The sequence below is a fragment of the Oncorhynchus kisutch genome, linkage group LG6 (assembly GCF_002021735.2).
Source record: "Oncorhynchus kisutch isolate 150728-3 linkage group LG6, Okis_V2, whole genome shotgun sequence".
Lineage (NCBI taxonomy): Eukaryota > Metazoa > Chordata > Actinopteri > Salmoniformes > Salmonidae > Oncorhynchus > Oncorhynchus kisutch.
Genome location: NC_034179.2, coordinates 46,780,249 through 46,805,163, shown reverse-complemented (window position 1 = coordinate 46,805,163; position 24,915 = coordinate 46,780,249). Strand labels below are relative to the sequence as shown.

Sequence of the window (24,915 nt, the reverse complement as noted above, 5' to 3'; positions counted from 1 at the left end):
TCCATTCTGCATTTCAGGCAAGCTCAATAAAGCTTTGAAAGAAAACAATACAGCAATATTTCAACCCAGGTCTGCCCCAATAGGATTTCATACAGTATAAAAATGGCTGCCTGCATCAAAATGGTGTACCTCCGTTTTCCCTCTCCTGCAGGGGAGACTGTGTGGCGTCATTAGAGGTCTTCCTGGGCTGATTGGGCCAGTCGCCTTTCTGCAGCAGGAAGCGGCGACTGTTCCTGCGGTACGTGTTCTGGCTGATGCCCTTGCGCCCTTTACCGTGAATGCTCTGGGCATTGCGGATTGTAGACCTGAAAGCCAAGAGGAGATATATGTCGAAAGAGGAAAAGAGAAGTTAAAACAAACCATTTAAAAGTATCAATATTTTATTTAACCATCATTTAGACAGGGATTCAATTCCAAGACCAAAGTATCTTTTCCAGATGAGCCCTGTTTAGCACAATACATATAAAAATACAATATACACGTTAAACTATGCATCCATATAAACTTTGATATACACAACAATACATGAGAAGCAAAACACAATCATAAAAAACAGACAGTCTTCAGTAAAAAGATCTGAAATGCCTTAGCGGTACCAATTCCTCCAATTTTAAAGTATATTGGAGATCATTCCACACGTAAGGTGCAAGAAAACTAAAAGCAGATCTACCCAACTCAGTGGTAATCATTAGGTATCTCCAGAGTTAGCCACCCCTCAGACCGGGTCTGGTAGCTCATACGTCCAGCGGGGTAAAATAAAAATACTTTGAAGTACTAAATTATTATTATATTTTTTTTGGGGGGGGGGGGGGGATCTGTACCTTATTTCTATTTTTTACTTCCATACATTTTCACTGACATCCAAAAGTACCCGTTACATTTCGAACGCTAAGGCAGGACAGCAATATGGTCCAAATTCAAGCACCTATCAATATAACGCATCATCCCTACTGCCTCTGATCTGGCAGACTCACTAAACACAATCACTGTGTTTGTAAATTATGTCTGAGTGTGGGAGTGTGCCCTTGTCTGTCCGTATATATATTTTTTAACAATAAAACATTCTGGCTTGCTTAATAAGGAATTTTATGTAGAATGTTGTCACAGATCCCTCCGGAACTGTGTCATTACGCACATCTGGTCCCAATTACCACTGATTGTAATTGTATAAATGTGCTCTTTGTTTCACCGTTGGACTGTCAATTATTGTTCCAAAGTCCGTTGATGCGTGTGAGTACCTGTGCTGTGTGTTTTGGCTTTACGTGCCATTGTGGATCGCGCAGATGATTACGGGTCTCGTCCTGTGAGTTAATCATTGTGCGCATGTGTTATTTATGCTCTTTTGTTTTGGGTTTCTACCCTGTATTTTGTTACGTGTTTGTTTGGTCTTCGTCCCCGTACCTTTACACGGCACACTGTAAAAAAAAAATATTACGCATTCCTGCACCTGTCTCCCGATTCTTCATGCCAACGTGACAATTCTACATTTACTCAAGTATGACAATTGAGTACTTTAATCTTAAACCAGATACATTTAGACTTTTATTCAAGTAGTAATTTACTGGGAGACTTTTACTTGAGTCCTTACATACCTTATTTCAAATTAATAATGCAGTGAGGTATGGCGGAAGTTGATGCAGGAGGGCTTTATAAACAAAAAGAGTGCAATGCATCAATCTATGAGACTTCAAAGAGGGCCAGCCTACTTCCTGATACAGAATGCAGTGAACCTATCGCCCATAAAAAAGGGTAGTGCGCTGTGATAACAATCATCCCATTGCTTCAATACAATAAGAAGCCCATTTGAATTCTTAATTTCTTAACTCAGTTAAGACAAAGTACGAACGACAAGGTCTTTGTCGGAGTTTCTATGCTTTTATAACTTTATCCATAGAGGATGTCATCCAAAATAAATGTCCAGAAGTTTGTAGGCCTACCGTCTGGGTGGTGGTATCTGTCTTCTAATCACGCTCTCCTCCATCTTCTTCTTCTCTCCAGTTTTGTGGAGAAACATCGAGGGGAAGTGTCCTGTCTCCTCTCCTTTCCTATCCAAGACGATACACCCAACAAGCACTTAGAAACACTGTGTGTGTGTGTGTGTGGCTATATGATACAACAGTAGCAAATATGTAAGCTACTACTGATCCACACAGCTGCCTGCCTGTGGTCTGAACTTATTACAGAGATGAATAGAGAGCAGGGAAGAGTACAGAATCAGCCTACATACCTGACCACCCACCATCCATCCAGCAGCTTGTGAATGACCTCAATAGTTTCTCCAGTCTCAAGAGTTAGCTCATCATCTTGTGCTGCCTTGTAGGCTTGGGTGGTGATATAGAGTTCTCCTGTGGGGACAAAAACACATTGGAATTATGAGCTCAAACTCAAAGCACTTTTGTACCACCTAAAGCAGTGGATCCATATTCCCCCAAAAAACAACTTCCAGCTGCGTACACCCTCTAGCACCAGCGTCAGCGCACTCTCAAATGTTTTTTGACATCATTGTAAGCCTGCCACACACACTATACCATATGTTTAATAAAATGTAAGATTGAGTGTGAGATTGTCACTTCCCACGAGCCAGGTGGTGACAAAGAGCTCTTATAGGACCAGAGCACAAATAATAATACATATTTTTTCTCTTTATCTTACATATAAAACCTTATTTGTTCATTGAAAATTGTGAATAACTCACCGCAGGTTAATGAGAAGGGTGTGCTTGAAAGGATGTACATAACTCTGCAATGTTAGGTTGTATTGGAGAGTCTCAGTCCTAAATCATTTTCCACACAGTCTGTGGCTGTACTTAATTTTCATGCTAGTGAGGGCTGGGAATCCACTCTCACATGGTACGTGGTTGCAAAGGGGCAAAGGGCATCAGTGTCTTAACAGCGTGATTTGCCAAGGCAGGATACTCTGAGCGCAGCAAATCTGGCAATGGCTTCTGATTAAATGACATTTTCATAGAACTGCTTGTTGCAATTTCGATGAGGCTCTCTTGTTCAGATATCGATAAGTGGACTGGAGGCAGGGCAGGAAAGGGATAAAGAATCCAGTTGTTTGTGTCAATCATAGCCTCAATTTTGTGCCTCACATTGAATATAGTTGCGGAGAGTCAGGCAAGAAAAATCACCCAGATAGGCTAGTTGTGTGAGAAAATAGTTATCATGCAAGAGGTCAGACAAGTGAAAATTATGGTCAGTAAAGATAACTTTAAGCTCATCTCTCTATTAAAAAAACATGTCAATTATTTGCCCCTTGATAACCAGCACATTTCTGCATGTTATAAAAGTGTTACATGGTCGCTGCCCATATCATTGCATAGCGCTCAGGGGGCATTAGAGTTCAGGGGGCTTGCTTTAACAAAGTTCAACATTTTCACTGTAGTGTCCAAAATGTATTTCAAGCTGTCAGGCATTCCCTTGGCAGCAAGAGCCTCTGGCAGTGTACCCAAGTGTCATCGGGAGCAACTGCTTGTGTGACAGGTTAAAGGAAATATTCATAGCCTGTTATACATTAAAAAGTATTAGTAAGTTCATAGTATGTGAGGATCTTAAAACATCTAAGGTTAAAAAGATGCATTCAGTATTAGTTGATAGAGATCGATAACATTCATATAATTGTGTTAAAGTTAAAATCTGTCAAGCGTACAAAGGGTACGAATTGTGAGTAATGTGTAAACATTATATTGATTGCTTTATTTTGTGGTGCCTAAAAGTGTTAATCTGTGATCTACGAAATGCTCTTAATCTATGAGCCGGAGATCGATTGCTCTGGTCTCCACCCATATTCCTGGGGAAATCTCGGTCTTTTCTCATTGAACTAAAAGTTGAATTGAGAAAACAACACCGTATCACTCTCGTGATTATTTCTCCCCTGTTTTCAGGTACTTTATTGATGACAAAAAAGAGTAATTTAAATGTTATAACTCGCTAACATGTCAAGAGTGTTTAAGGTGTGTCTTAGTAACATCTTGAGGAAGTTAGAGTTAAGTTTGAAGAGAGTAATATGAGCCCTGCTCGGTTGTAGCGAAGAATAGCATCGTACTGAGAGTAGCTGCCATTTTATGTTGATTGTGAATGAACATGTGCGTTGTTAATAAGATATTTTGCTGTGTTATTTGTATAATGTTTTTTCTGTTGTTTTGTAATGTGTTACTTTTGTAAAAGTTGAACTAAAAGTTGAATTGAGAAAACAACGCCGTATCACTCTCGTGATTATTTCTCCCCTGTTTTCAGGGGCGTAACATTTTTGGAGGCTCCGCTCCACATAACTCAGGCAGGCTGCAGTGAGGAAAGTGTTGCTGTTTGAGGGAAGCTGGAAGTTAGTGGTTAAGTACGTGTCTACTGAGGCCATTGATCGACCATCAGAGACAGTAAGGACCATCTAATTCAGAGTCAACTCCTGCACAGTAAAAGTTCCTCCTGTTCTGTCAACATGACAAGCGCCTTGGAAGAACTACAGGAAGAGTTAGTAGGAGAATTGCACACCCTGACTAAAGACAAGTTACTAGAGATATGTGATTTCCTTGACATATCAGGCGAACAGAGAAGAGATGTTCAAAACAAATCCCGCATATTATTAATGACTCACATTATGATGTTCCTTGAAAGAGAGGAAGTTGCAGAGTTAGAAGATGATGGCATGTCAGAATTGTTGCTACTTAAAGACGAAATGACAGAGACGATCAGTGGCATAGATAACAAAACAGGGCAAATTGACCATGATATTGAACCAGCCGGAACACATCACAGAATAGAGGAACTGAGAACTGTAACCCCACAACAAGGGGTGGGAACTGAGCAGATTACTGCAGCCAAAGCCAGTGATTCTCTGCGTCAGCCCCAACCCCATGCCAATCTTCAGGGGAGCGTGCCACTCTCACCCAATGCACAGCCCAGCTCATACTGGCGCAAAGAGTTGAACATTTCTGGTCAGATAGGTGAACCGGGCCAGAAAGAAAAACTGATTTTTTCCAGCCTTGTCCATCAGATCGAGAATGGACTTAACAGAGGCTATCCTGAGGTAGAAATAGTAGACGCAGTAGTCAGGGCTAATCCTCCAGGCTCACAGCTACGCAGCTACTTGGAAGGTAAACCCCAGCTAACTCTTCCCACACTTAGATGTATCCTGCGTTCCCACTTCCAAGAGAAGAGTGCAACAGAGCTTTACAAACAGCTAGCTTCAGAAGCACAGCATAGCAAGGAGACCCCTCAAAGCTTCCTGATGCGTGTCTTAGATTTGAGGCAGAAAGTACTGTTTGCATCCCAGGAGTCAGAATCAGGGCTTAAGTATGACCCTGCTCTAGTCCAGAGCATGTGTTTACACACAGTCCTTATGGGTCTCCAGAGTGACAGTATCAGAATAGACATGCAGCCTCTCCTGCTAGAGAGCGAAACATCAGATGAGGTTTTGCTAGAGAAGCTTAACATTGCTTGTGCTAATGAGATAGAAAGACGAAACAAAAAGCGGTTTAATGCCCCACAGCCTGCTACAACTGTAAGTGTAGTCCAGTTAGAAGATACGCCATCTGCAAAGTGTCCTGTGAAGGAAGCCAAAGCTAAGATACCCGCAGAACTGTTAACAGAGTTAGCTGAACTTAAGACAGGTGTAGCTTCTCTAAAAGGTCTCAGTGCAGAGATTGCTCAGATTAAGGAGACATTACAGCAGCCTATGTTTCAGTCACCGCCTTGTGCCTATGCCCCACCCCCAGTTAGGAGGCCAGATAGGGACCCCCAGCCACCTGTTTCCCAGCAGCAGTATTACAGCAACTACAGTCGGTCCCAAGCACCTGACCCTGCGCAGCATCAATATGCACCTAACCGGTATACCAACCACTCTGCTCAAGCTCCAAGGAGGTGTTTTGTCTGCCAGCAGGCCAGAACAGATGCACGCTGCACACACTGCTTCCGATGTGGGAGTGGAGAACATTTACAAGCTGGATGTAAAATCCGGGGAGCCAGACCATGAAGGGAGGCCCCTTTAAACGGAAACGGGTTACCGCTGAGGGACGAGTGTTAGCCGTAGCTACCAAAAAGTCCCAGAAATGTGCAAATTGTGCCAGAGAAGAGTCATTTGAGAACCTGAAACAATGTTCATCATGTAAAGAGACACTGTACTGTTCCAATGTATGTCAAAACCAACATTGGACTAAACATAAGGAAAAATGCACTCACCTGAAAATTGACTCTACCAGTGAAAGGTTTTCCTGCACAGAGGAAAATGCCCACTCCTTACCATCCCTAGCTCAAGGTTGCCACCCCCGTAAGGTCACCTCGCTAGTCGGCAGACAGTGCCTTATTGAGTGTCACCTGAATCACCACCACCTCCAAGCTCTATGGGACACAGGCTCTCAGGTATCGGTCATTGATGAACGATGGAAAGAGGAATCTCTCCCAAACGCAAGGCTGAGAGATGTTTCAGAAATCCTGGACTCACCTGATGATCTAAGGTTGACTGCAGCAAATGGGACTGAAATGCCGTACCAGGGATGGATTGAAACAACTTTTCGGCTAGCCTCTGAAACTGACCAAACAAAGGAACTGATCATCCCGGTGCTGGTAATGAAAGGCTGTCACCTATCTCATCCCATCATAGGTTTCAATGTTATCGAGCACATCCTGACAATGACCGAAAAGACTAAACGATACAGTACAGTAAAAACAGCTTTCCCAAGCCTCAAAAGAAACAAGGTGAGAGCTTTTATACAGGCTGTTAGCGCAGAACAGATAGATGAATACGCAGTGAAAACCAAGAAAGAGAAGGTTGCTGTACCAAAACACAGTAGCATTCAGATTGAGTGCCGTGTAGCTTCCCAGCCTTTCAAAGATGACATGACAATGCTTTTCCAGCCAGACCTGAACCCGCAATGGCCAGACGACCTTGAGTTCTTTGACACACTAGTCAGAGTCAGGAAAGGTGTTTTTCCAGTTATCCTGCTTGATGTCTCTAACCCCACTGACCACGACATTGCCCTGCTAGGACGCACAATAATCGGTACAGTACAAACCATTATGACTGTGTTACCTGCCCAAGTCTTTGAAAAAACTGTCACCCCAGCCACAGTGAATCACACCAGCATTCGAACCCCATGTACTGCTACTGAACAGTGGGATCCACCAGTAGGTTTAACTCACCTAACCGAAGAGCAGAGAGAGGTTGTTAGGCAAATCCTTAGAGAAGAGTGTCACTCCTCCAGATCAGACAATGACATTGGCTGCATTGAACGATTGAAAATTACTATTTCTCTAAAGGACTCTGAACCAGTAAAGCGCACATACATGTCAGTGCCCAGGCCACTGTATCAGGAGATGAAGGGTTACATTTATGACCTCATAGTCCAGGGCTGGGTTAGGAAGTCAAACTCTTCATATTCTTCACCTGTCGTGTGCGTTCGTGAGAAGGACGGGACCCTCCGGTTGAGTATAGATTACAGAGACCTGAACAGAAAGACACATCCCGACCGCCAGCCCATCCCTCGGGTCCAAGACATCATGGACAGTTTAGGTGGTAATTCCTGGTTCTCCCTCTTAGATCAGGGAAAATCATATCACAAGGGGTTCATCTCTGAAGAAGGCAGACCACTGACAGCATTTCTGACCCCATGGGGACTCTATGAGTGGATACGTATGCCATTCGGCCTCATGAACGCTCCTGCAGCTTTTCAGCGGTGTATGGAGGAGTGTTTGGAAGGGCTCCAGGATAACATCTGCATTCCTTATCTGGACGACACACTAGTTTTCAGTAAAACATTCGACAGCCATGTGAATGATGTGCGAAAAGTTTTGCAGCGTCTCAGAGAGTACGGCATTAAACTCAAACCAAGTAAGTGTGATCTCTTTAAACCCCAGGTCCGTTATTTGGGCAGAATAGTGTCTGCAGAGGGCAGCCGAGTTGACCAAGCCGATTTTGATTTTGAATTTTGCACGCCCAATATTTCAGTTTTTGAAGTTTTGAAGTTTCAAAAAAGTTTGAAATATCCAATAAATGTCGTTCCACTTCATGATTGTGTCCCACTTGTTGTTAATTCTTCACAAAAAAATACAGTTTTATATCTTTATGTTTGAAGCCTGAAATGTGGCAAAAGGTCGCAAAGTTCAAGGGGGCCGAATACTTTCGCAAGGCACTGTAGATCATTAAAATTGATGGACTGTTGATCAATAGTATGAGAAAATACTGCTTATGTTATATAGCTGGTCAACAGATATGGACTGTGTATATAACTTGTTAGTTATATTTGAACTGTGACCCTTGACCTCTGCTCAAGTACTACCTTACAGAAGAGGATTTTCTAGGTCCAGTGCATACGGACGGTTGAAGAAGACAATGTTGGTAATGTTGGGACAACATTTATTTTGTCGGGAGAGTGTGACAGGTTAAAGGAAATATTCATAGCCTGTTATACATTAAAAAGTATTAGTACATTCATAGTATGTGAGGATCTTAATACATCTAAGGTTAAAAAGATGCATTCATTATTAGTTGATAGAGATTGATAACATTCATATAATTGTGTTAAAGTTAAAATCCGTCAAGCGTACAAAGGGTACGAATTGTGAGTAATGTGTAAACATTATATTGATTACTTTATTTTGTGGTGCCTAAAAGTGTACTTTATTTTGTGGTGCCTAAAAGTGTTAATCTGTGATCTACGAAATGCTCTTAATCTATGAGCCGGAGATCGATTGCTCTGGCCTCCACCCATATTCCTGGGGAAATCGCGGTCTTTTCTCATTGAACGAAAAGTTGAATTGAGAAAACAACACCGTATCACTCTCGTGATTATTTCTCCCCAGTTTTCAGGTACTTTATTGATGATAAAAAAGAGTCATTTAAATCTTATAACTCGCTAACATGTCAAGAGTGTTTAAGGTGTGTCTTAGTAACATCTTGAGAAAGTTAGAGTTAAGTTTGAAGAGAGTAATATTGTTGTAGCGAAGAATAGCATCGTACTGAGAGTAGCTGCCATTTTATGTTGATTGTGAATGAACATGTGCGTTGTTAATAAGATATTTTGCTGTGTTATTTGTATAATGTTTTTTTCTGTTGTTTTGTAATGTGTTACTTTTGTAAAAGTTGAACTAAAAGTTGAATTGACAAAACAACGCCGTATCACTCTCGTGATTATTTCTCCCCTGTTTTCAGGGGCGTAACACTTGCACGCGCAGTACCACTCTACTATGTCTCCCTGTTATGGCTTTTGCGCCATCCGTACAGATACCAACACGAGCAGCAGCTACAGAGAGTAACGGTTAATATGATTGGATGTTAATTATTTGACTAGGCTACCTGTATTTGACACTGTGTTGTTATTTTGCTGAACACTAGATGGTTTAGTTTTATTTTTGGCAGTGAAAGGAGGCTAAACAGGCGAGAAAGAAAAACTCTCACAAATGTAGAGCACCGTTGGAAAATAAAATGGACTGTTTTGAAAATGTGAAGATATAAAAAATAAAATAATGTGAATCACATTTTTATTTGGCGTACTCCCGACGGCATTGCTTGGAATACCTGACCTAGAGGCAAGGCTTCACTAGCTTCTCAAAGTTTGTTTAGAATTAGGTTAATATTATAGAGACAGCCAACACAAAACAAACACATCACCTGTGACCTCACTGAAAATAGTGTCACATAGATATTAGATATAAATAAAAAATGTTGATTGGTTGCCACTAGCCTCCCTTGCTCTTATTTTAGTTAGAGCCCTAGCAGGTGGTGAGACTTGCCTGCATAGTTGGGATCAGCGTCTTCAGGCTCCTCTGGTCCATCAAGGGGCTCCAGGTAAGAGGCGGGCACCCAGCCACGCTTGGTATCACACTGGCAGAACCACCAACCTGCCATGGTAGAGGGGTCAAAGGTCAAGTGAGCACTAAGCACAGAAACCATGTTCAGTAGGGCATGCAATGGTAAACATTTAAAAATAAAAATATGTGTTTCCTATTGGGAAGGAGGTACTCCCTCCCTGTGTCAGTCGGTTGTCTTTTGTTTCGTGCCTACTAAACATGACCCAGAAGGAGCAGCAGTAGATTCATCAGGAATACCTGAGGGATAACTAGGGGCTTTTCTCAATAGGATTTGCTCAACTCCTCCGTCTTGTCGCCTCTTTTTGAAAAAGGTCAAAGGTAATCGAAGAGAGGCGGCGAGGAGACGTAACTTGGCCGTAAATGCGCTTGTATGAAATTGGACTCCTTCTCCACTCGCTCGTCATCAGGCAAACTACACTTACAGGGGTGGACCCCAAAATAATTGTGTAAAGTAATAAAAACGAATGAAGTTAGTTGTGCAACACATTTTATAGATAAAACGATAAGTAGTGTAGTATGATCTAAAATAAGGACGCGCGACAATGAGGTTCTAGCTCCAGCCTGTTTATTAACCTAACCCTTGCATGTCCAACATAGGTACGGATACCCCCAAGGGACATCCTACCACATCTTCCCCTCTCCCATGAACAAGAACTCAACATGCATAACCCCTGAAGCATAACTGAAATGCAATTTGTAAAACCAGTATTATTCTCTAACATGCTACTTCCCATCCTGAAACAGTATAAAAGCATTAAATCACACAGTATGAACATTAACTTAGGTACAGTCTCTTTTTGCTGGGTATGGTCCCCAACAGTATGTTTTCTCTTCACGTAACAGTCTTTCAGCCACTCTGGTGGCTTCACATTGCTTTTTGGGCGCGCTTGTGGCTCTGTGAGCATTCTCTCTCCTTCACCCTCTTTTTGTGCATTTTCTGTGGCCTCAGTCTGTGTGGCTGGTAGATCTGGAAGACCTCTGAGGTGTGTTTTGTTCCTTCGTACCTCTTTTGAGCCTGTGTCCACCACATAGGAGCGTGGGGCATCCGCTTTCCTCAGCACTATTGCTGGTGTCTTTGAGTTTGTAATCCACACACGTTGACCTTCGGTCAGCTCGGGCATCTCCTTAGCACGGTGTCTCTGATTAAAGTCTCCAGTTTGCGTTTGTTTTAGCCGTTTGTCCCTCTCAGCGAAGGCCTTCCTGTTAGGCCATCGGGGTTTAAGCTGAGCCGGCGAGACAGGCAATGGGGAATGCAGCCTCCTGCCCATCAGGAGCTCGGCAGGCGACGGCCCATGATGCAGTGGTGTAACTCTGTAAGCTAACAGAGCCCTGTATGGATCCTTGTTCTTTTTCAGCAGTCCCTTGACTGTTTTCACAGCTCTCTCTGCCTCACCATTACTCTGTGCATGGTAGGGGCTACTGATCACATGTATGAAGTCATATTCTGCGGCAAAAGCAGAAAAGGAGCTCGCAGAGAACTGGGGAGCGTTATCTGTAACCAGGACCTCAGCGACCCCTTGCCTGGAAAAAATTGCCTTTAATCCATTGATAACACCAGCTGATGTGGTTATGGGTGTCTTTGCTATTTCAATGTATCTTGAGTAGTAATCTACCACTAGCAGATAAGTGTCATTTTTCCAATAGAACATATCTGCCCCTACCTTTTGCCATGGCCGTTTTGGCAGCTCCGTTGCCATCATTGGCTTCGGATGACAAGGTTGACATTTTGTACAGACCTCACACTGGGCCACTAGCTTGGCAATCTGAGTACTCAGACCAAGCCACCACACTGACTGTTGAGCCCTCAGTCTGCATTTGGTTATCCACATGTGTCCATCATGCACTCTGTCTAGCATTTCTGGTTGTAGAGTCTCTGGGATAACTCTCCATTGTCCTTTCATGAGAAGGTCTCCATTACAGTGGAAGTCACTTTGGTGCACCCAATAGGGCTTCAGCAGTTGAGGCAGTTCCTCCTGCCTGGGCCATCCCTTTTTGCACTGCTGCACTATCTGTTGGCAGATGTGGTCTTGTTGTTGCTCCTCTGCAATCTGCTGCAGTTTGGTCTGAGATGCAGGTAGACTGTCCCTTATTGCATTAATGGACACCTGTACCTCACCCTCTAGACATTGCTCCTCCTCTGATAATGGACGTTTAATTGGGGCCCTGGAGAGTGCATCTGCTGTGATCAGTGCCTTCCCTGGCACATACACCATCTTGTAGGTGAACCTCAGTAATCTGAGGCGGAAGCGCAGAACTCTGGGAGGCAAGTCATCCAGTGCTTTTGTCCCTAACAGAGCCAACAGTGGTTTGTAGTCAGTCTCTGCTGTAAACTGCAGGCCAATAAGGCATTGGCTGAGCTTTTCACATGCCCATGTGATAGCCAACGCCTCCTTCTCCACTTGAGCATATCTTTGCTCTGTGTCAGATAAGCTTCGGGAGATGTATGCGATTGGACGCCACTCCATGTTGTCCTGCATCTGTGTGAGGACCGCCCCTAGCCCAAAGGATGATGCATCTGCTGATACTTTTGTGTTAACGTGGGGACGAGCGTGAGGCCAGATCTCCTTTAATTTTGTCAAATGCTACCTGTTGCATGTGACCCTATGACCAGTCATTCTCTTTGGTTTGTAAGTCTCTCAAGAGGTTTGGTTGTATCTGAGAACTGTGGGAGGAACTTACCCACATGTGTGGCCATGCCTAAGAAGGTCCTGACTTCAGCCACATTCTGGGGTCTGGGCATATCTGTGATGGCGCTGATCTTCTCTGGGTCCGGCTCTATTCCAGCTGCACTGATTTTGTGCCCCAAGAACAAGACCTCTGATTGTGCAAAAGTGCATTTTTCATTGAGTGTCCTGGAGTTGGGTCAGAACTGCTGTGAGCCTTACATCATGTTCTGCTCTGTCCCTTCCGCACACAAGCACATCGTCCGCGTGGACTATGACGCCACTCAGCCCATCCAACAGCTGGGAAATGCGTTTTTGGAAATGCTCAGGACCGGAAGTGATTCCAAATGACAAAACATTAAAACAGTAACGGCCAAACGGTGTTATAAACATTGTGAGTGCCCTACTCTCTGATGACAGCAGTATCTGCCAGAAACCTGAGCGGACATGAAGCTTTGTGAAGACTTGTGAGCCATCCAACTGAGCCAGTGACTGCTCCACTGATGGTAAGATGTGTCTCTCTCTGCAGAATGCCTCATTCAATTTAGTCATGTCCACACAGATCCTTATTTCCTCATTGGCTTTTGGGACCACCACCATCCCTGCACACCAGTCTGTGGGACTCTCTATTTTAGACACTGCCGCAATTTCTTCCATCCTCCCCAACTCTTCCTTTACTCTGGCCAATAAAGGGATAGGCACCCGGCGGGGTGTTAAGGGCATAGGGGACAGCATCCTCTTTCAGGCGGATTTTGTAGTCACCTTCTATCCTTCCTAGACCAGAAAACACTTTTGGGAATTTCTTTTTGAAAACCTCACCTGGGTCCTCCAGTTCGCTCACTCTCTCAATGAGTTGCAATGCTTCAATTGCTGGCAGCCCCAGCAACAGTCTGGCTAGAGAGTCAATGACGAAGACAGGCTGGATGGCACTTTTGTCTTTACTCTCCAGTTGAATCACCAGGTGCCCTACCACTGGTAAAAATCGAATTACTGGGCCCGTACAGTTTTTTGTTTGTACAGAGCAAAGGGCCATCTTCTCTATAGCTATACAGCCTAGTTGGGATAGCTGTCACTGCTGCCCAAGTGTCTAGTTTAAATGACACAACCTCCACATTGAGTTTAATGTCTGAATGCCAGCCAGCATCGTTTTCTTTTACTTCTCCCAGAAAGTTGCTGTCCTGCTGTACCTCCTCTGAAACCTCATGCATTTGCTTTAATCGACAGACAGCTGAAAAGTGTCCTCTCCTGTGACATTTCCTGCATTCCGCATCCTTTGCTGGGCAATCTTTCCATCTGTGGAAAGGGGATTTCCCACATTTGCGACAAACACTTGAACTAGCTACTGGTGCTGTCTGTTTCTGTTCTGTGTTTCCCTCCGTTTTTTTAGCTCTGTATGAAAATGCATGTATTTCCTCACTCTCTTCGTTCTGCAATGAGCTGCTGTCGCGCAGTATCGTCTGCTGTCTTTTTACTGTCTCACTCTGGCTAACCTGGTTTACAGCTTGGGACACGGTAAGCTGGGAATCCAACTGTAACTTTTCAGAAAGTGATATATTTCTTATTCCGACTACAATCCGATCTCGGATCAGCTCTTCCCTGAGCGCGCCAAACTGACAATGTTCTGCTAGTTTGTGAACAGCTGTGATAAAACTGTTGGTGGTTTCACCCTGCTCCTGTTTGCGCATATTAAACCTAGCTCTCTCAAAAATAATGTTGTCTCCCTACAAAATGCGTTTCAAAACAGTCTTTAACGGCACTGTAGTTAAGTTTCTCTTCCTCGGTCAACGTTGAAGCATTTAATATATCCTCGGCTTCATCACCCACAGAGTAGATCAGTGTATTAACTTGAAATGACCAATTTTTCACGTTTAAGCCTGACGCTACCCTGTACCTTTCAAAGCGCCTGATCCATTTCGGCCAGTTTTGAATGTCCATACAAACTAAATTCTCTGGGGGACTAATGCGAAATCCGTCAGCACTAGCCACTGGCCTGTCCGTGTTTGCCCCAGAGCCCGTTGAACTTGGAGTCGTAAACCCTGAAATCCCGCCAGCTTCTTCCTCTTGCAACATGTTGCTTAGCAGTAACTTAGTCCTTGCTCGTTAGCTAGCAAAATAATGATGTGCGCTGTTTTATCTCCAACACTGTGCCCTCCCTGCTTTGAAACAGCCTGAATGTATGATTTACTTGGTACGTCCTTCACGTTTATGTGAATTTTAAAACCACTTCTGAGCCCATGTAGTACGATCTAAAATAAGGACGCGCGACAACGAGGTTCAAGCTCCAGCCTGTTTATTAACCTAACCCTTGCATGTCCTACATAGGTACAGATAACCCCAAGGGACATCCTACTACAAATAGAATATTGTTTTTAAACGTGTGCATGCTTTTCTCCTCTGACAAATTAAAAACCGATTGAAAACTATTCCGCAAAGGAATCAGGTAAGATGCACATGACTATCCTCAATGAAAGGTGGCTATCGAGGAAGGGAGGACACTAACAAATTGACATCTCCTCGATCACTTGACCACTTATCGGTTTCTGGGTCACGGAGAAGAGGACAGACTTTTTCCCAAATGAGAACATGTTGCATCCAGTTCACATTGTCACATGCACACTTTTGTGCCTATTATTTAATGGAAAATGTCAATTGTTCATGCTTGGTGTTGCCATCTAGTGTACACACTAGGGAATACACCACCCTGATATTAGAGCAACTGTATTTTAAGATGGCGTCTGTTCTGACTGGGACCAATAACTTGTTCAGTGATGTTGGGTCTTATTGTCACTCACCATTTGGGCTTTTCTCCACAATCTCCACTAAGTCTCCAGTAAGAAGGTTGATCTCATACTTGGAGGTCTTGCTGTAGTCAGAGATCACCCTGTAGCTTTCCAATATGATGGGGCCAGAGATTTCTGGTCAGATGACAAAAATGACAATGACAATCTGCAGTAGACCTATAAATTAATTATGTGTAGCCATAGATTCTTGAAGAATATAACTTATAAAGGCCTCATAAGCTTAGTTCAACTGACATACCCCATCAGAACCCAAAATATAAGCTTGTTTTACTCCGGTCCTTGTATCCATAGCTCTGTATGAATTTGAGAGTGGTTAGATTTCTCCAGCCCTATACCTCAGCTTTTTACTGAAACAGGGGCTTTGTTATTGCTTCAACTGCTGATTGCCACTTTAAATCACTATGGTAGATCTCTTTATTACAGGACTATAGCCCATATTCCCTCACAAGTTTGGCTGGAAAAGTGTTTCTATTAGTGGGTTTATAAAAGGGTAAAGACTAAGACGGGGTCTTACCAGAAGTGTTGCCTCTGGCCTTGTCCGTGGACATCACGACGTTCTCATTTCTTTTGAATCTACAAGGGAAACATGGAGAACTCACTCATTATTCTACACTGAGGGGACAAAACATCTTTCCATGACATAGACTGACCAGGTGAAAGCCATGATCCCTTAATAGTTGCCAGGCACACTGGTTTGAGTGTGTCAAGAGCTGCAATGCTGCTTGGTTATTCACACTCAACAGTTTCTTGTGTGTCTCAAGAATGGTACACCACCCAAAGGACATCCATGCAACTTGACACAACTGTGGAAGGCATGGTAGTCAACCTGGGCCAGCATCCCTGTGGAACACTTTGGACACCTTGTAGAGTCCATGCTCTGACAAATTGAGGCTGTTCTGACGGCAAAAGAGGGTGCAACTCAATATTAGGAGGTATTTCTAATGTTTTGTAAACTGTGTATATAAACTTCCGGCACCGACAGAGATGGCCACCTCGCTTCGCGTTCCTAGGAAACTATGCAGTTTTTTGTTTTTTTACGTGTTATTTCTTACATTAGTACCCCAGGTCATCTTAGGTTTTATTACATACAGTCGAGAAGAACTACTGAATACAAGAGCAGCGTCAACTCACCATCAGTACGACCAAGAATATGACTTTCGCGAAGCGGATCCTGTGTTCTGCCTTTCACCCAGGCCAACGGAATGGATCCCAGCCGGCGACCCAAAAAAACGACTTCGTAAAAGAGGGAAACGTAGCTGTCTTCTGGTCAGACTCCGGAGACGGGCACATCGTGCACCACTCCCCAGTATACTTCTCGCCAATGTCCAGTCTCTTGACAACAAGGTTGATGAAATCCGAGCAAGGGTAGCATTCCAGAGGGACATCAGAGACTGTAACGTTCTTTGCTTCACGGAAACATGGCTCACTGGAGAGACGCTATCGGAGTCGGTGCAGCCAGCTGGTTTCTCCACGCATCGCGCCGACAGAAACAAACATCTTTCTGGTAAGAAGAGGGGCGGGGGCGTATGCCTTATGGCTAACGAGACGTGGTGTGGTCACAAAAGCATACAGGAACTCAAGTCCTTCTGTTCACCTGATTTAGAATTCCTCACAATCAAATGTCAACCGCATTATCTACCAAGGGAATTCTCTTCGATTATAATCACAGCCGTATATTCCCCCCCAAGCAGACACATCGATGGCTCTGAACGAACTTTATTTGACTCTATTTGACTGGAATCCATACATCCTGAGGCTGCATTCATTGTAGCTGGGGATTTTAACAAGGCTAATCTGAAAACAAGACTCCCTAAATTGTATCAGCATATTTATTGCGCAACCAGGGCTGGCAAAACCTTGGATCACTGCTATTCTAACTTCCGCGACGCATATAAGGCCCTGCCCCGCCCTCCTTTCGGAAAAGCTGACCACGATTTTGTTGATCCCTGCCTACAGACAGAAACTAAAACAAAAAGCTCCCACGCTGAGGTCTGTTCAACGCTGGTCCGACCAATCTGATTCCACACTCCAAGACTGCTTCCATCACGTTGGACTGGGATATGTTTCGTATTGCGTCAGACAACAACATTGACGAATACGCTGATTTGGTGTGCGAGTTCATTAGAATGTGCGTTGAAGATGTTGTCCCCATAGCAATGATTAAAACATTCCCAAACCAGAAACTGTAGATTGATGGCAGCATTCACGTGAAACTGAAAGCGCGAACCACTGCTTTTAATCAGGGCAAGGTGACTGGTAACATGACTGAATACAAACAGTGTAGCTATTCCCTCCGCAAGGCAATCAAACAAGCTAAGCGTCAGTATAGAGACAAAGTAGAATCTCAATTCAACGGCTCAGACACAAGAGGTATGTGGCAGGGTCTACAGTCAATCACGGATTACAAAAAGAAAACCAGCCCCGTCACGGACCAGGATGTCTTGCTCCCAGGCAGACTAAATAACTTTTTTGCCCACTTTGAGGACAATACAGTGCCACTGACACGGCCTGCAACCAAAACATGAGGCCTCTCCTTCACTGCAGCCAATGTGAGTAAAACATTTAAACGTGTTAACCAGCAAGGCTGCAGGCCCAGACGGCATTGCCAGCCGCGCCCTCAGAGCATGCGCAGGCCAGCTGGCTGGTGTGTTTACGGACATATTCAATCAATCCCTATCCCAGCTGTTCCCACATGCTTCAAGAGGGCCACCATTGTTCCTGTTCCCAAGAAAGCTAAGGTAACTGAGCTAAACGACTACCGCCCCGTAGTACTCACTTCTGTCATCATGAAGTGCTTTGAGAGACTAGTCAAGGACCATATCACCTCCACCATACCTGACACCCTAGACCCACTCCAATTTGCTTACCGCCCAAATAGGTCCACAGACGATGCAATCTCAACCACACTGCACACTGCCCTAACCCATCTGGACAAGAGGAATACCTATGTGAGAATGCTGTTCATCGACTACAGCTCGGCATTTAACACCATAGTACCCTCCAAGCTCGTCATCAAGCTCGAGACCCTGGGTCTCGACCCCGCCCTGTGCAACTGGGTACTGGACTTCCTGACGGGCCGCCCCCAGGTGGTGAGGGTAGGCAACATCTCCACCCCGCTGATCCTCAACACTGGGGCCCCACAAGGGTGCGTTCTGAGCCCTCTCCTGTACTCCCTGTTCACCCACGACTGCATGGCCACGCACACCTCCAACTCAATCATCAAGTTTGCGGACGACACAACAGTGGTAGGCTTGATTACCAACAACGACGAGACGGCCTACAGGGAGGAGGTGAGGGCCCTCGGAGTGTGGTGTCAGGAAAATAACCTCACACTCAACGTCAACAAAACTAAGGAGATGATTGTGGACTTCAGGAAACAGCAGAGGGAACACCCCCCTATCCACATCGATGGAACAGTAGTGGAGAGGGTAGCAAGTTTTAAGTTCCTCGGCATACACATCACAGACAAACTGAATTGGTCCACCCACACAGACAGCATCGTGAAGAAGGCGCCTCTTCAACCTCAGGAGGCTGAAGAAATTCGGCTTGTCACCAAAAGCACTCACAAACTTCTACAGATGCACAATCGAGAGCATCCTGGTGGGCTGTATCACCGCCTGGTACGGCAACTGCTCCGCCCACAACCGTAAGGCTCTCCAGAGGGTAGTGAGGTCTGCACATCGCATCACCGGGGGCAAACTACCTGCCCTCCAGGACACCTACACCACCCGATGTTACAGGAAGGCCATAAAGATCATCAAGGACAACAACCACCCGAGCCACTGCCTGTTCACCCCGCTATCATTCAGAAGGCGAGGTCAGTACAGGTGCATCAAAGCTGGGACCAAGAGACTGAAAAACAGCTTCTATCTCAAGGCCATCAACATTGAGTGGCTGCTGCCAACACACTGTCTCAACTCCAGCCACTTTAATAATGGGAATTGATGGGAAATGATGTAAAATATATCACTAGCCACTTTAAACAATGCTACCTAATATAATGTTTACATACCCTACATTATTCATCTCATATATATACGTATATACTGTACTCTATATCATCTACTCCATCTTTATGTAATACATGTATCACTAGCCACTTTAACTATGCCACTTTGTTTACATACTCATCTCATATGTATATACTGTACTCGATACCATCTACTGTATCTTGCCTATGCCGCTCTGTACCATCACTCATTCATATATCTTTATGTACATATTCTTTATCCCCTTACACTTGTGTGTATAAGACAGTAGTTTTGGAATTGTTAGTTAGATTACTTGTTGGTTATTACTGCATTGTCGGAACTAGAAGCACAAGCATTTCGCTACACTCGCATTAACATCTGCTAACCATGTGGATGTGACAAATAAAATTTGATTTGATTTGATTTGATCCAGAAGCATTTCATTCCCTCGTTCATTTTCATTCAAGGATCTGACACAACAGGGTAGGTGTAAGCAATAACGCCACCTAGTTATCACCATATTGCTTTCCCCCCCATCCAGTCCTATCAGATCTGGGAAGGGGAGTGAATGGGAGGAGAGGGAACATCTTCCTGGAACGTCTTCTTGGAATGAAACAGGCTGCATTCCGATTCATTACCCTTCTCCAGAAGTGTGCACACTGTCCTCTTCCCCCAAATGCATTTAACCCCCCTTAAAGGGCTATTTACACCCTACGGAGACGGACCCAACGGAGTTGGCTCAGTGTTGCAATGTAATTTTTCATCACAAAAAGGCCAGATCCTTGTAGTGTGTTCCAACATTCTATGTACTCCCGTGCCACATGAAAATTGTAACATACCATATCATGTTACCAAAAGGTGCCCGTTGGTCTAAAATAAGAATACACCCAGCGCATGCACCCGTGTAGATCTACGCAGGTTAAATGTGTGGAAACCTTAAAGTAGATTTTTGAGATGGCACGTCACACAGTGATGTAATTTTAAATAGCTCCCTGTATGTTTATGCTAGAGACTTAAGCCATACCCATTCTGGCTGCGCGCGTGCGCAAATTGATTTTTTTCCCCCACACCAAATGCGATCACGACACACAAGTTAAAATATCAAAAACTCTGAACCAATGATATTAATTTGGGGACAGGTCAAAAATATTTAACATTTATGGTAATTTAGCTAGCTAGCTTGCAGTTGCTAGCTAATTTGTCATATTTAGTTAGCTTGCTGACGCTAGCCAATTTGTCCTGGGATATAAACGTTGAGTTGTTATTTTACCTGAAATGCACAAGGTCCTCTACTCCGACAATTAATCCACACATAAAACGGTCAACCGAATCGTTTCTAGTCATCTCCCCTCCTTCCAGGCTTTTTCTTCTTTGGACTTTATATGACGATTGGCATAACTTTCATAGTATTACCATAACAACGACTTTCCTCAGTTCGTCTTTCAATCACCCATGTGGGTGTAACCAATGAGATGGCACGTGGGTATTTGCTTCTATAAACCAATGAGAAGGTGGGAGAGGCAGGACCTGCAGCGCGTTCTGCACCACAAATAGAAGCAACTTCTATTTTAGTGCCTGGCCAACGCAGATGCGCGAGCGAGCAGTGTGGGTGCAATGATTGAATAACATGTATGTGTACATGTATTTTGCAACGCGAGCGGTGTGGTCAGCATGTTACTGCTTCTTGTAGTTGCTGGATCTCAATACCCTCTTTCGGCTGATATGAAGGTTGAGCCTGTCCCATAATATGGGGTTAGTGAAAGCTATGTTTTTTCTACGCATGAGAGGATCTGGACAAGAAAAAAGGTCACAAAATTCTCTGTAAAACCCCGAACCATGTTAGCTTATATATGTTAGCTTAGTAGATGTTGTGATCTAAGGGCTTAGACCTACAGCATTGGATTGGTGCATACATGGCTTGAGGGAGTTTACACCATGTTCATCACACCAGTCCATTCCTTTTAAATCCATGTGGGGGAGTCTACGAGTGCACACTTCAGGAGAAGGGTAAAGAGTCATAATGTAGCCACAGTCTTTACAGATTAGTAGTGAGACATTGTGTAACGGGTGTCGTCGTCTGATGAGGAAGAATCGGACCAAAGCGCAGCGTGGTAAGGGTTCATGACTTTTATTGAACTGAACACTAGAACAAAACAACAAAGTGAATAAAAGAAACCCGAAACAGTCCTGTCAGGTACAGAACTACCCACCACCAAAGGACCAAACAGCGTGGTATGGAGGAGCAGAGGGTTCAGGACTCCTGGACATGGGAGCAGATACTGGACGGAAAGGGACCCTGGAGACAGGCTGGGGAATATTGCCGCCCGAAAAAGGAACTGGAGGCAGCTAAAGCTGAGAGGCAGTGATATGAGGCAAGTGAGCAAAGCAGGCATGAGAGGCAGCCCCCCAAATTTTGGGGGGGGCATACAGGGAGATTGGCGGAGTCAGGCTATAGACCTGAGCCAACTCCCCGTGCTTACCGGAAGCAGAGTGGTACTGGTCAGGCACCGTGTTATGCGGTAAAGCGCACGGTGTCTCCAGGGAGCGCTCATAGCCCGGTGCGCTATATGCCAGCCCTCCGCAAGTGCCATGCGAGAGTGGGCATCCAGCCAGGGCGGATTGTGGCAGCTCAGCGCGCTTGGTCTCCGGTGCGCCGTTTCGACCCAGGGTATCCTGCGCCGGCTCTGCGCACTGTGCCTCAGGTGCGCTGGGACTGTTCAGTTCATCCTATGCATGCGCTCCGCCCTTGCCGGGCTAAAGTGGGCATTGAGCCAAGTGGGCCAGCAACGAGGGTGCCCAGCCTGGGGCCGCAACAACGAGGGTGCCCAGTCCGGGGCACGCAACAACGAGGGTCCCAAGTCCGGGGCACGCAACAACAAGGGTCCCCAGTCCGGGGCCCGCAACAACGAGGATGCCCAGTCTGGGGCCCGCAACAACGAGGATGCCCAGTCCGGGGCCCGCAACAACGAGGGTTCCCAGTCCGGGGCCCGCAACAACGAGGGTGCCCAGTCCGGGGCACGCAACAATGAGGGTCCCAAGTCCGGGGCACGCAACAACAAGGGTCCCCAGTCCGGAGCCCGCAACAACGAGGATGCCCAGTCTGGGGCCCGCAACAACGAGGATGCCCAGTCCGGGGCCCGCAACAACGAGGGTTCCCAGTCCGGGGCCCGCAACAACGAGGGTGCCCAGTCCGGGGCACGCAACAACGAGGGTCCCAAGTCCGGGGCACGCAACAACAAGGGTCCCCAGTCCGGGGCCCGCAACAACGAGGATGCCCAGTCTGGGGCCCGCAACAACGAGGATGCCCAGTCCGGGGCCCGCAACAACGAGGGTTCCCAGCCCGGGGTCCGCAGCGAGGGTCCCCAGTCCCGGGTCGGCGGCGAGGGTCCCGGGTCGGCGGCGAGGCGCCACCAAAGTGGGCCAAGCCAGAGGTGGAGCGGGGTCTGCGTCCCACACCAGAGCCGCCACCGCGGAGAAATGCCCACCCAGACCCTCCCCTATAGGTTCAGGTTTTGCGGCCGGAGTCCGCACCTTTGGGGGGGGGGTACTGTCACGCCCTGACCTTAGAGAGCTTTTTATGTCTCTATTTTGGTTTGGTCAAGGTGTGATTTGGGTGGGCATTCTATGTTCAGTTTTCTATGTTTTGTATTTATTTGTTTTGGCCGGGTATGGTTCTCAAACAGGGACAGCTGTCTATCGTTGTCTAAAATTGGGAACCATACTTAAGTAGCTTTTTCCCACCGGTGTTTTGTGGGTAGTTGTTTTCTGTTTAGTGTTCTGCACCTGACAGGACTGTTTCGGTTTCTTTTATTCACTTTGTTGTTTTGTTCTAGTGTTCAGTTCAATAAAAGTCATGAACACTTACCACGCTGCGCTTTGGTCCGATTCTTCCTCATCCGACGACGACACCCGTTACACATTCCTTGTTGTTGTACTTACGGCTGTTGAGCGGGTGGGTTCTCGTCCTCCGGTCGGACCTTGAAGAAGTTGCATACCAGCTGGCAGCGTGATATTTTGGGGGGCAGGCTGATGAGAGAGTGACAGTATTCAGCCAGAGTGCTCTGCCTGGTCTCTGTGCTCTTTTGGCTGTCCAACCATTTTGGCGCTGAGGATAGGAAGGACAGAAGGAACATGTAAAAAATTGCAGGTAAATTAAAATGGAATATTCGAAATAACACACTACAGTGTTGGATGTAGATGTTACATGTATATGTTTATCTCTGAAAAGGTGGACCTTTGCGTTGCACAAGGAACTAAACGCATATTGCAGTTTCCTCTTAATGTATCACACTGTCATTAAAGCTACTTGTAAAAATATATATTTGACCTTTATTTAACTATGCAAGTCAGTTAAGAACAAATTCGTATTTTCAATGACAGCCTAGAAACAGTGGGTTAACTGCCTTGTTCAGGGGCAGAATGACAGATTATTATTATTTTTTTGCCTGTCCACGAGCATTCTCTTGCCTACCCCTTTTGGATTATTAATAAATATCAAAGACACAAACCATCTGCCTCTCGTGTCTGCATCTGGGTCTTGTCTTGTGCCCTTATACACCTTCCAAATTGGCCAAATCCAGTCAATACATGATATTGTTTAGAGTAAAATCTTCATAGGTATTCTTATTTTCTGGGGAAAATTCTGATGTTGCATAGTACTTTGAGGTTTGTTCACAACTTCTGCTTCCCCATGTTGCTTAAAACCACTTGAGCCCTGTTGAGGGACCTTGTTGTGTTAGTTCAGTGGTTCCCAAACTTTTTACAGTCCCGTACCCCTACAAACATTCAACCTCCAGCTGCATACCCCCTCTATCATCATGGTCAGCGCACTCTCAAATGTTGTTTTTTTTGCCATCATTATAAGCCTGCCACACACACACAATACAATACATGTATTAAACATAAGAATGAGTGTGAGTTTTTGTCACAACCCAGCTCGTGGGAAGTGACAAAAAGCTCTTATAGGTCCAGGGCACAAATAATATATATAATAATATTTGCTCTTTATTTAACCATCTTACATATAAAATCTTATTTGTTCATCGAAAATTGTGAATAACTCACCACAAGTTAATGAGAAGGGTGTGCTTGAAAGGATGCACATAACTGCAATGTTGGGTTGTATTGGAGAGAGTCTCAGTCTTAAATAATTTTCCACACACAGTCTGTGCCTGTATTTAATTTTCATGCCAGTGAGGGCCGGGAATCCACTCTCACATAGGTACGTGGTTGCAAAGGGGAAAAGGGCATCAGTGTCTTAACAGCGTGATTTGCCAAGGCAGGATACCAATCCAGAAATCTGGCAGTTGATTTTGATTACATTTTCACAGAACTGCTTGTTGCAATTTCGATGAGGCTCTCTTGTTCAGATATTGGTAAGTGAACTGGAGGCAGGGCATGAAAGGGTAAAGAATCCAGTTGTTTGTGTCAACGATTTCGGGAAAGTTCCAGCGTATTTGCGTGTCCAACTCACTCAGGTTCTTCGCTATATCACATTTGACATTGTCCGTAAGCTTGAGTTAATTTGCACACAAAAAAATCATACAATGATGGAAAGACCTGTGTGTTGTCCTTGTTAATGTAGACAGAGTACGGCTCCAACTTCTTAATCATAGCCTCAATTTTGTGCTGCACATTGAATATAGTTGAGGAGAGTCCCTGTAATCCTAGATTCAGA

At 45.0% G+C, this 24,915-nt stretch overlaps 1 protein-coding gene across 1 annotated transcript in view; it reads right to left on the bottom strand.

The window, feature by feature from the left end:
• LOC109892923 (neutrophil cytosolic factor 1-like) overlaps positions 1-24,915 on the bottom strand; it is a 30,637-nt gene that overhangs the window by 3,263 nt on the left and 2,459 nt on the right. Inside the window, exons 4-10 of the mRNA XM_020485807.2 lie at positions 23,178-23,343; positions 15,782-15,840; positions 15,259-15,381; positions 9,726-9,833; positions 2,228-2,345; positions 1,938-2,045; positions 130-305 (exon numbers count right to left, since the gene is read on the bottom strand). Of these exons, the coding sequence (XP_020341396.1) occupies positions 130-305; positions 1,938-2,045; positions 2,228-2,345; positions 9,726-9,833; positions 15,259-15,381; positions 15,782-15,840; positions 23,178-23,343 (858 nt within the window). The remainder of the gene's footprint in view (positions 1-129; positions 306-1,937; positions 2,046-2,227; positions 2,346-9,725; positions 9,834-15,258; positions 15,382-15,781; positions 15,841-23,177; positions 23,344-24,915) is intronic.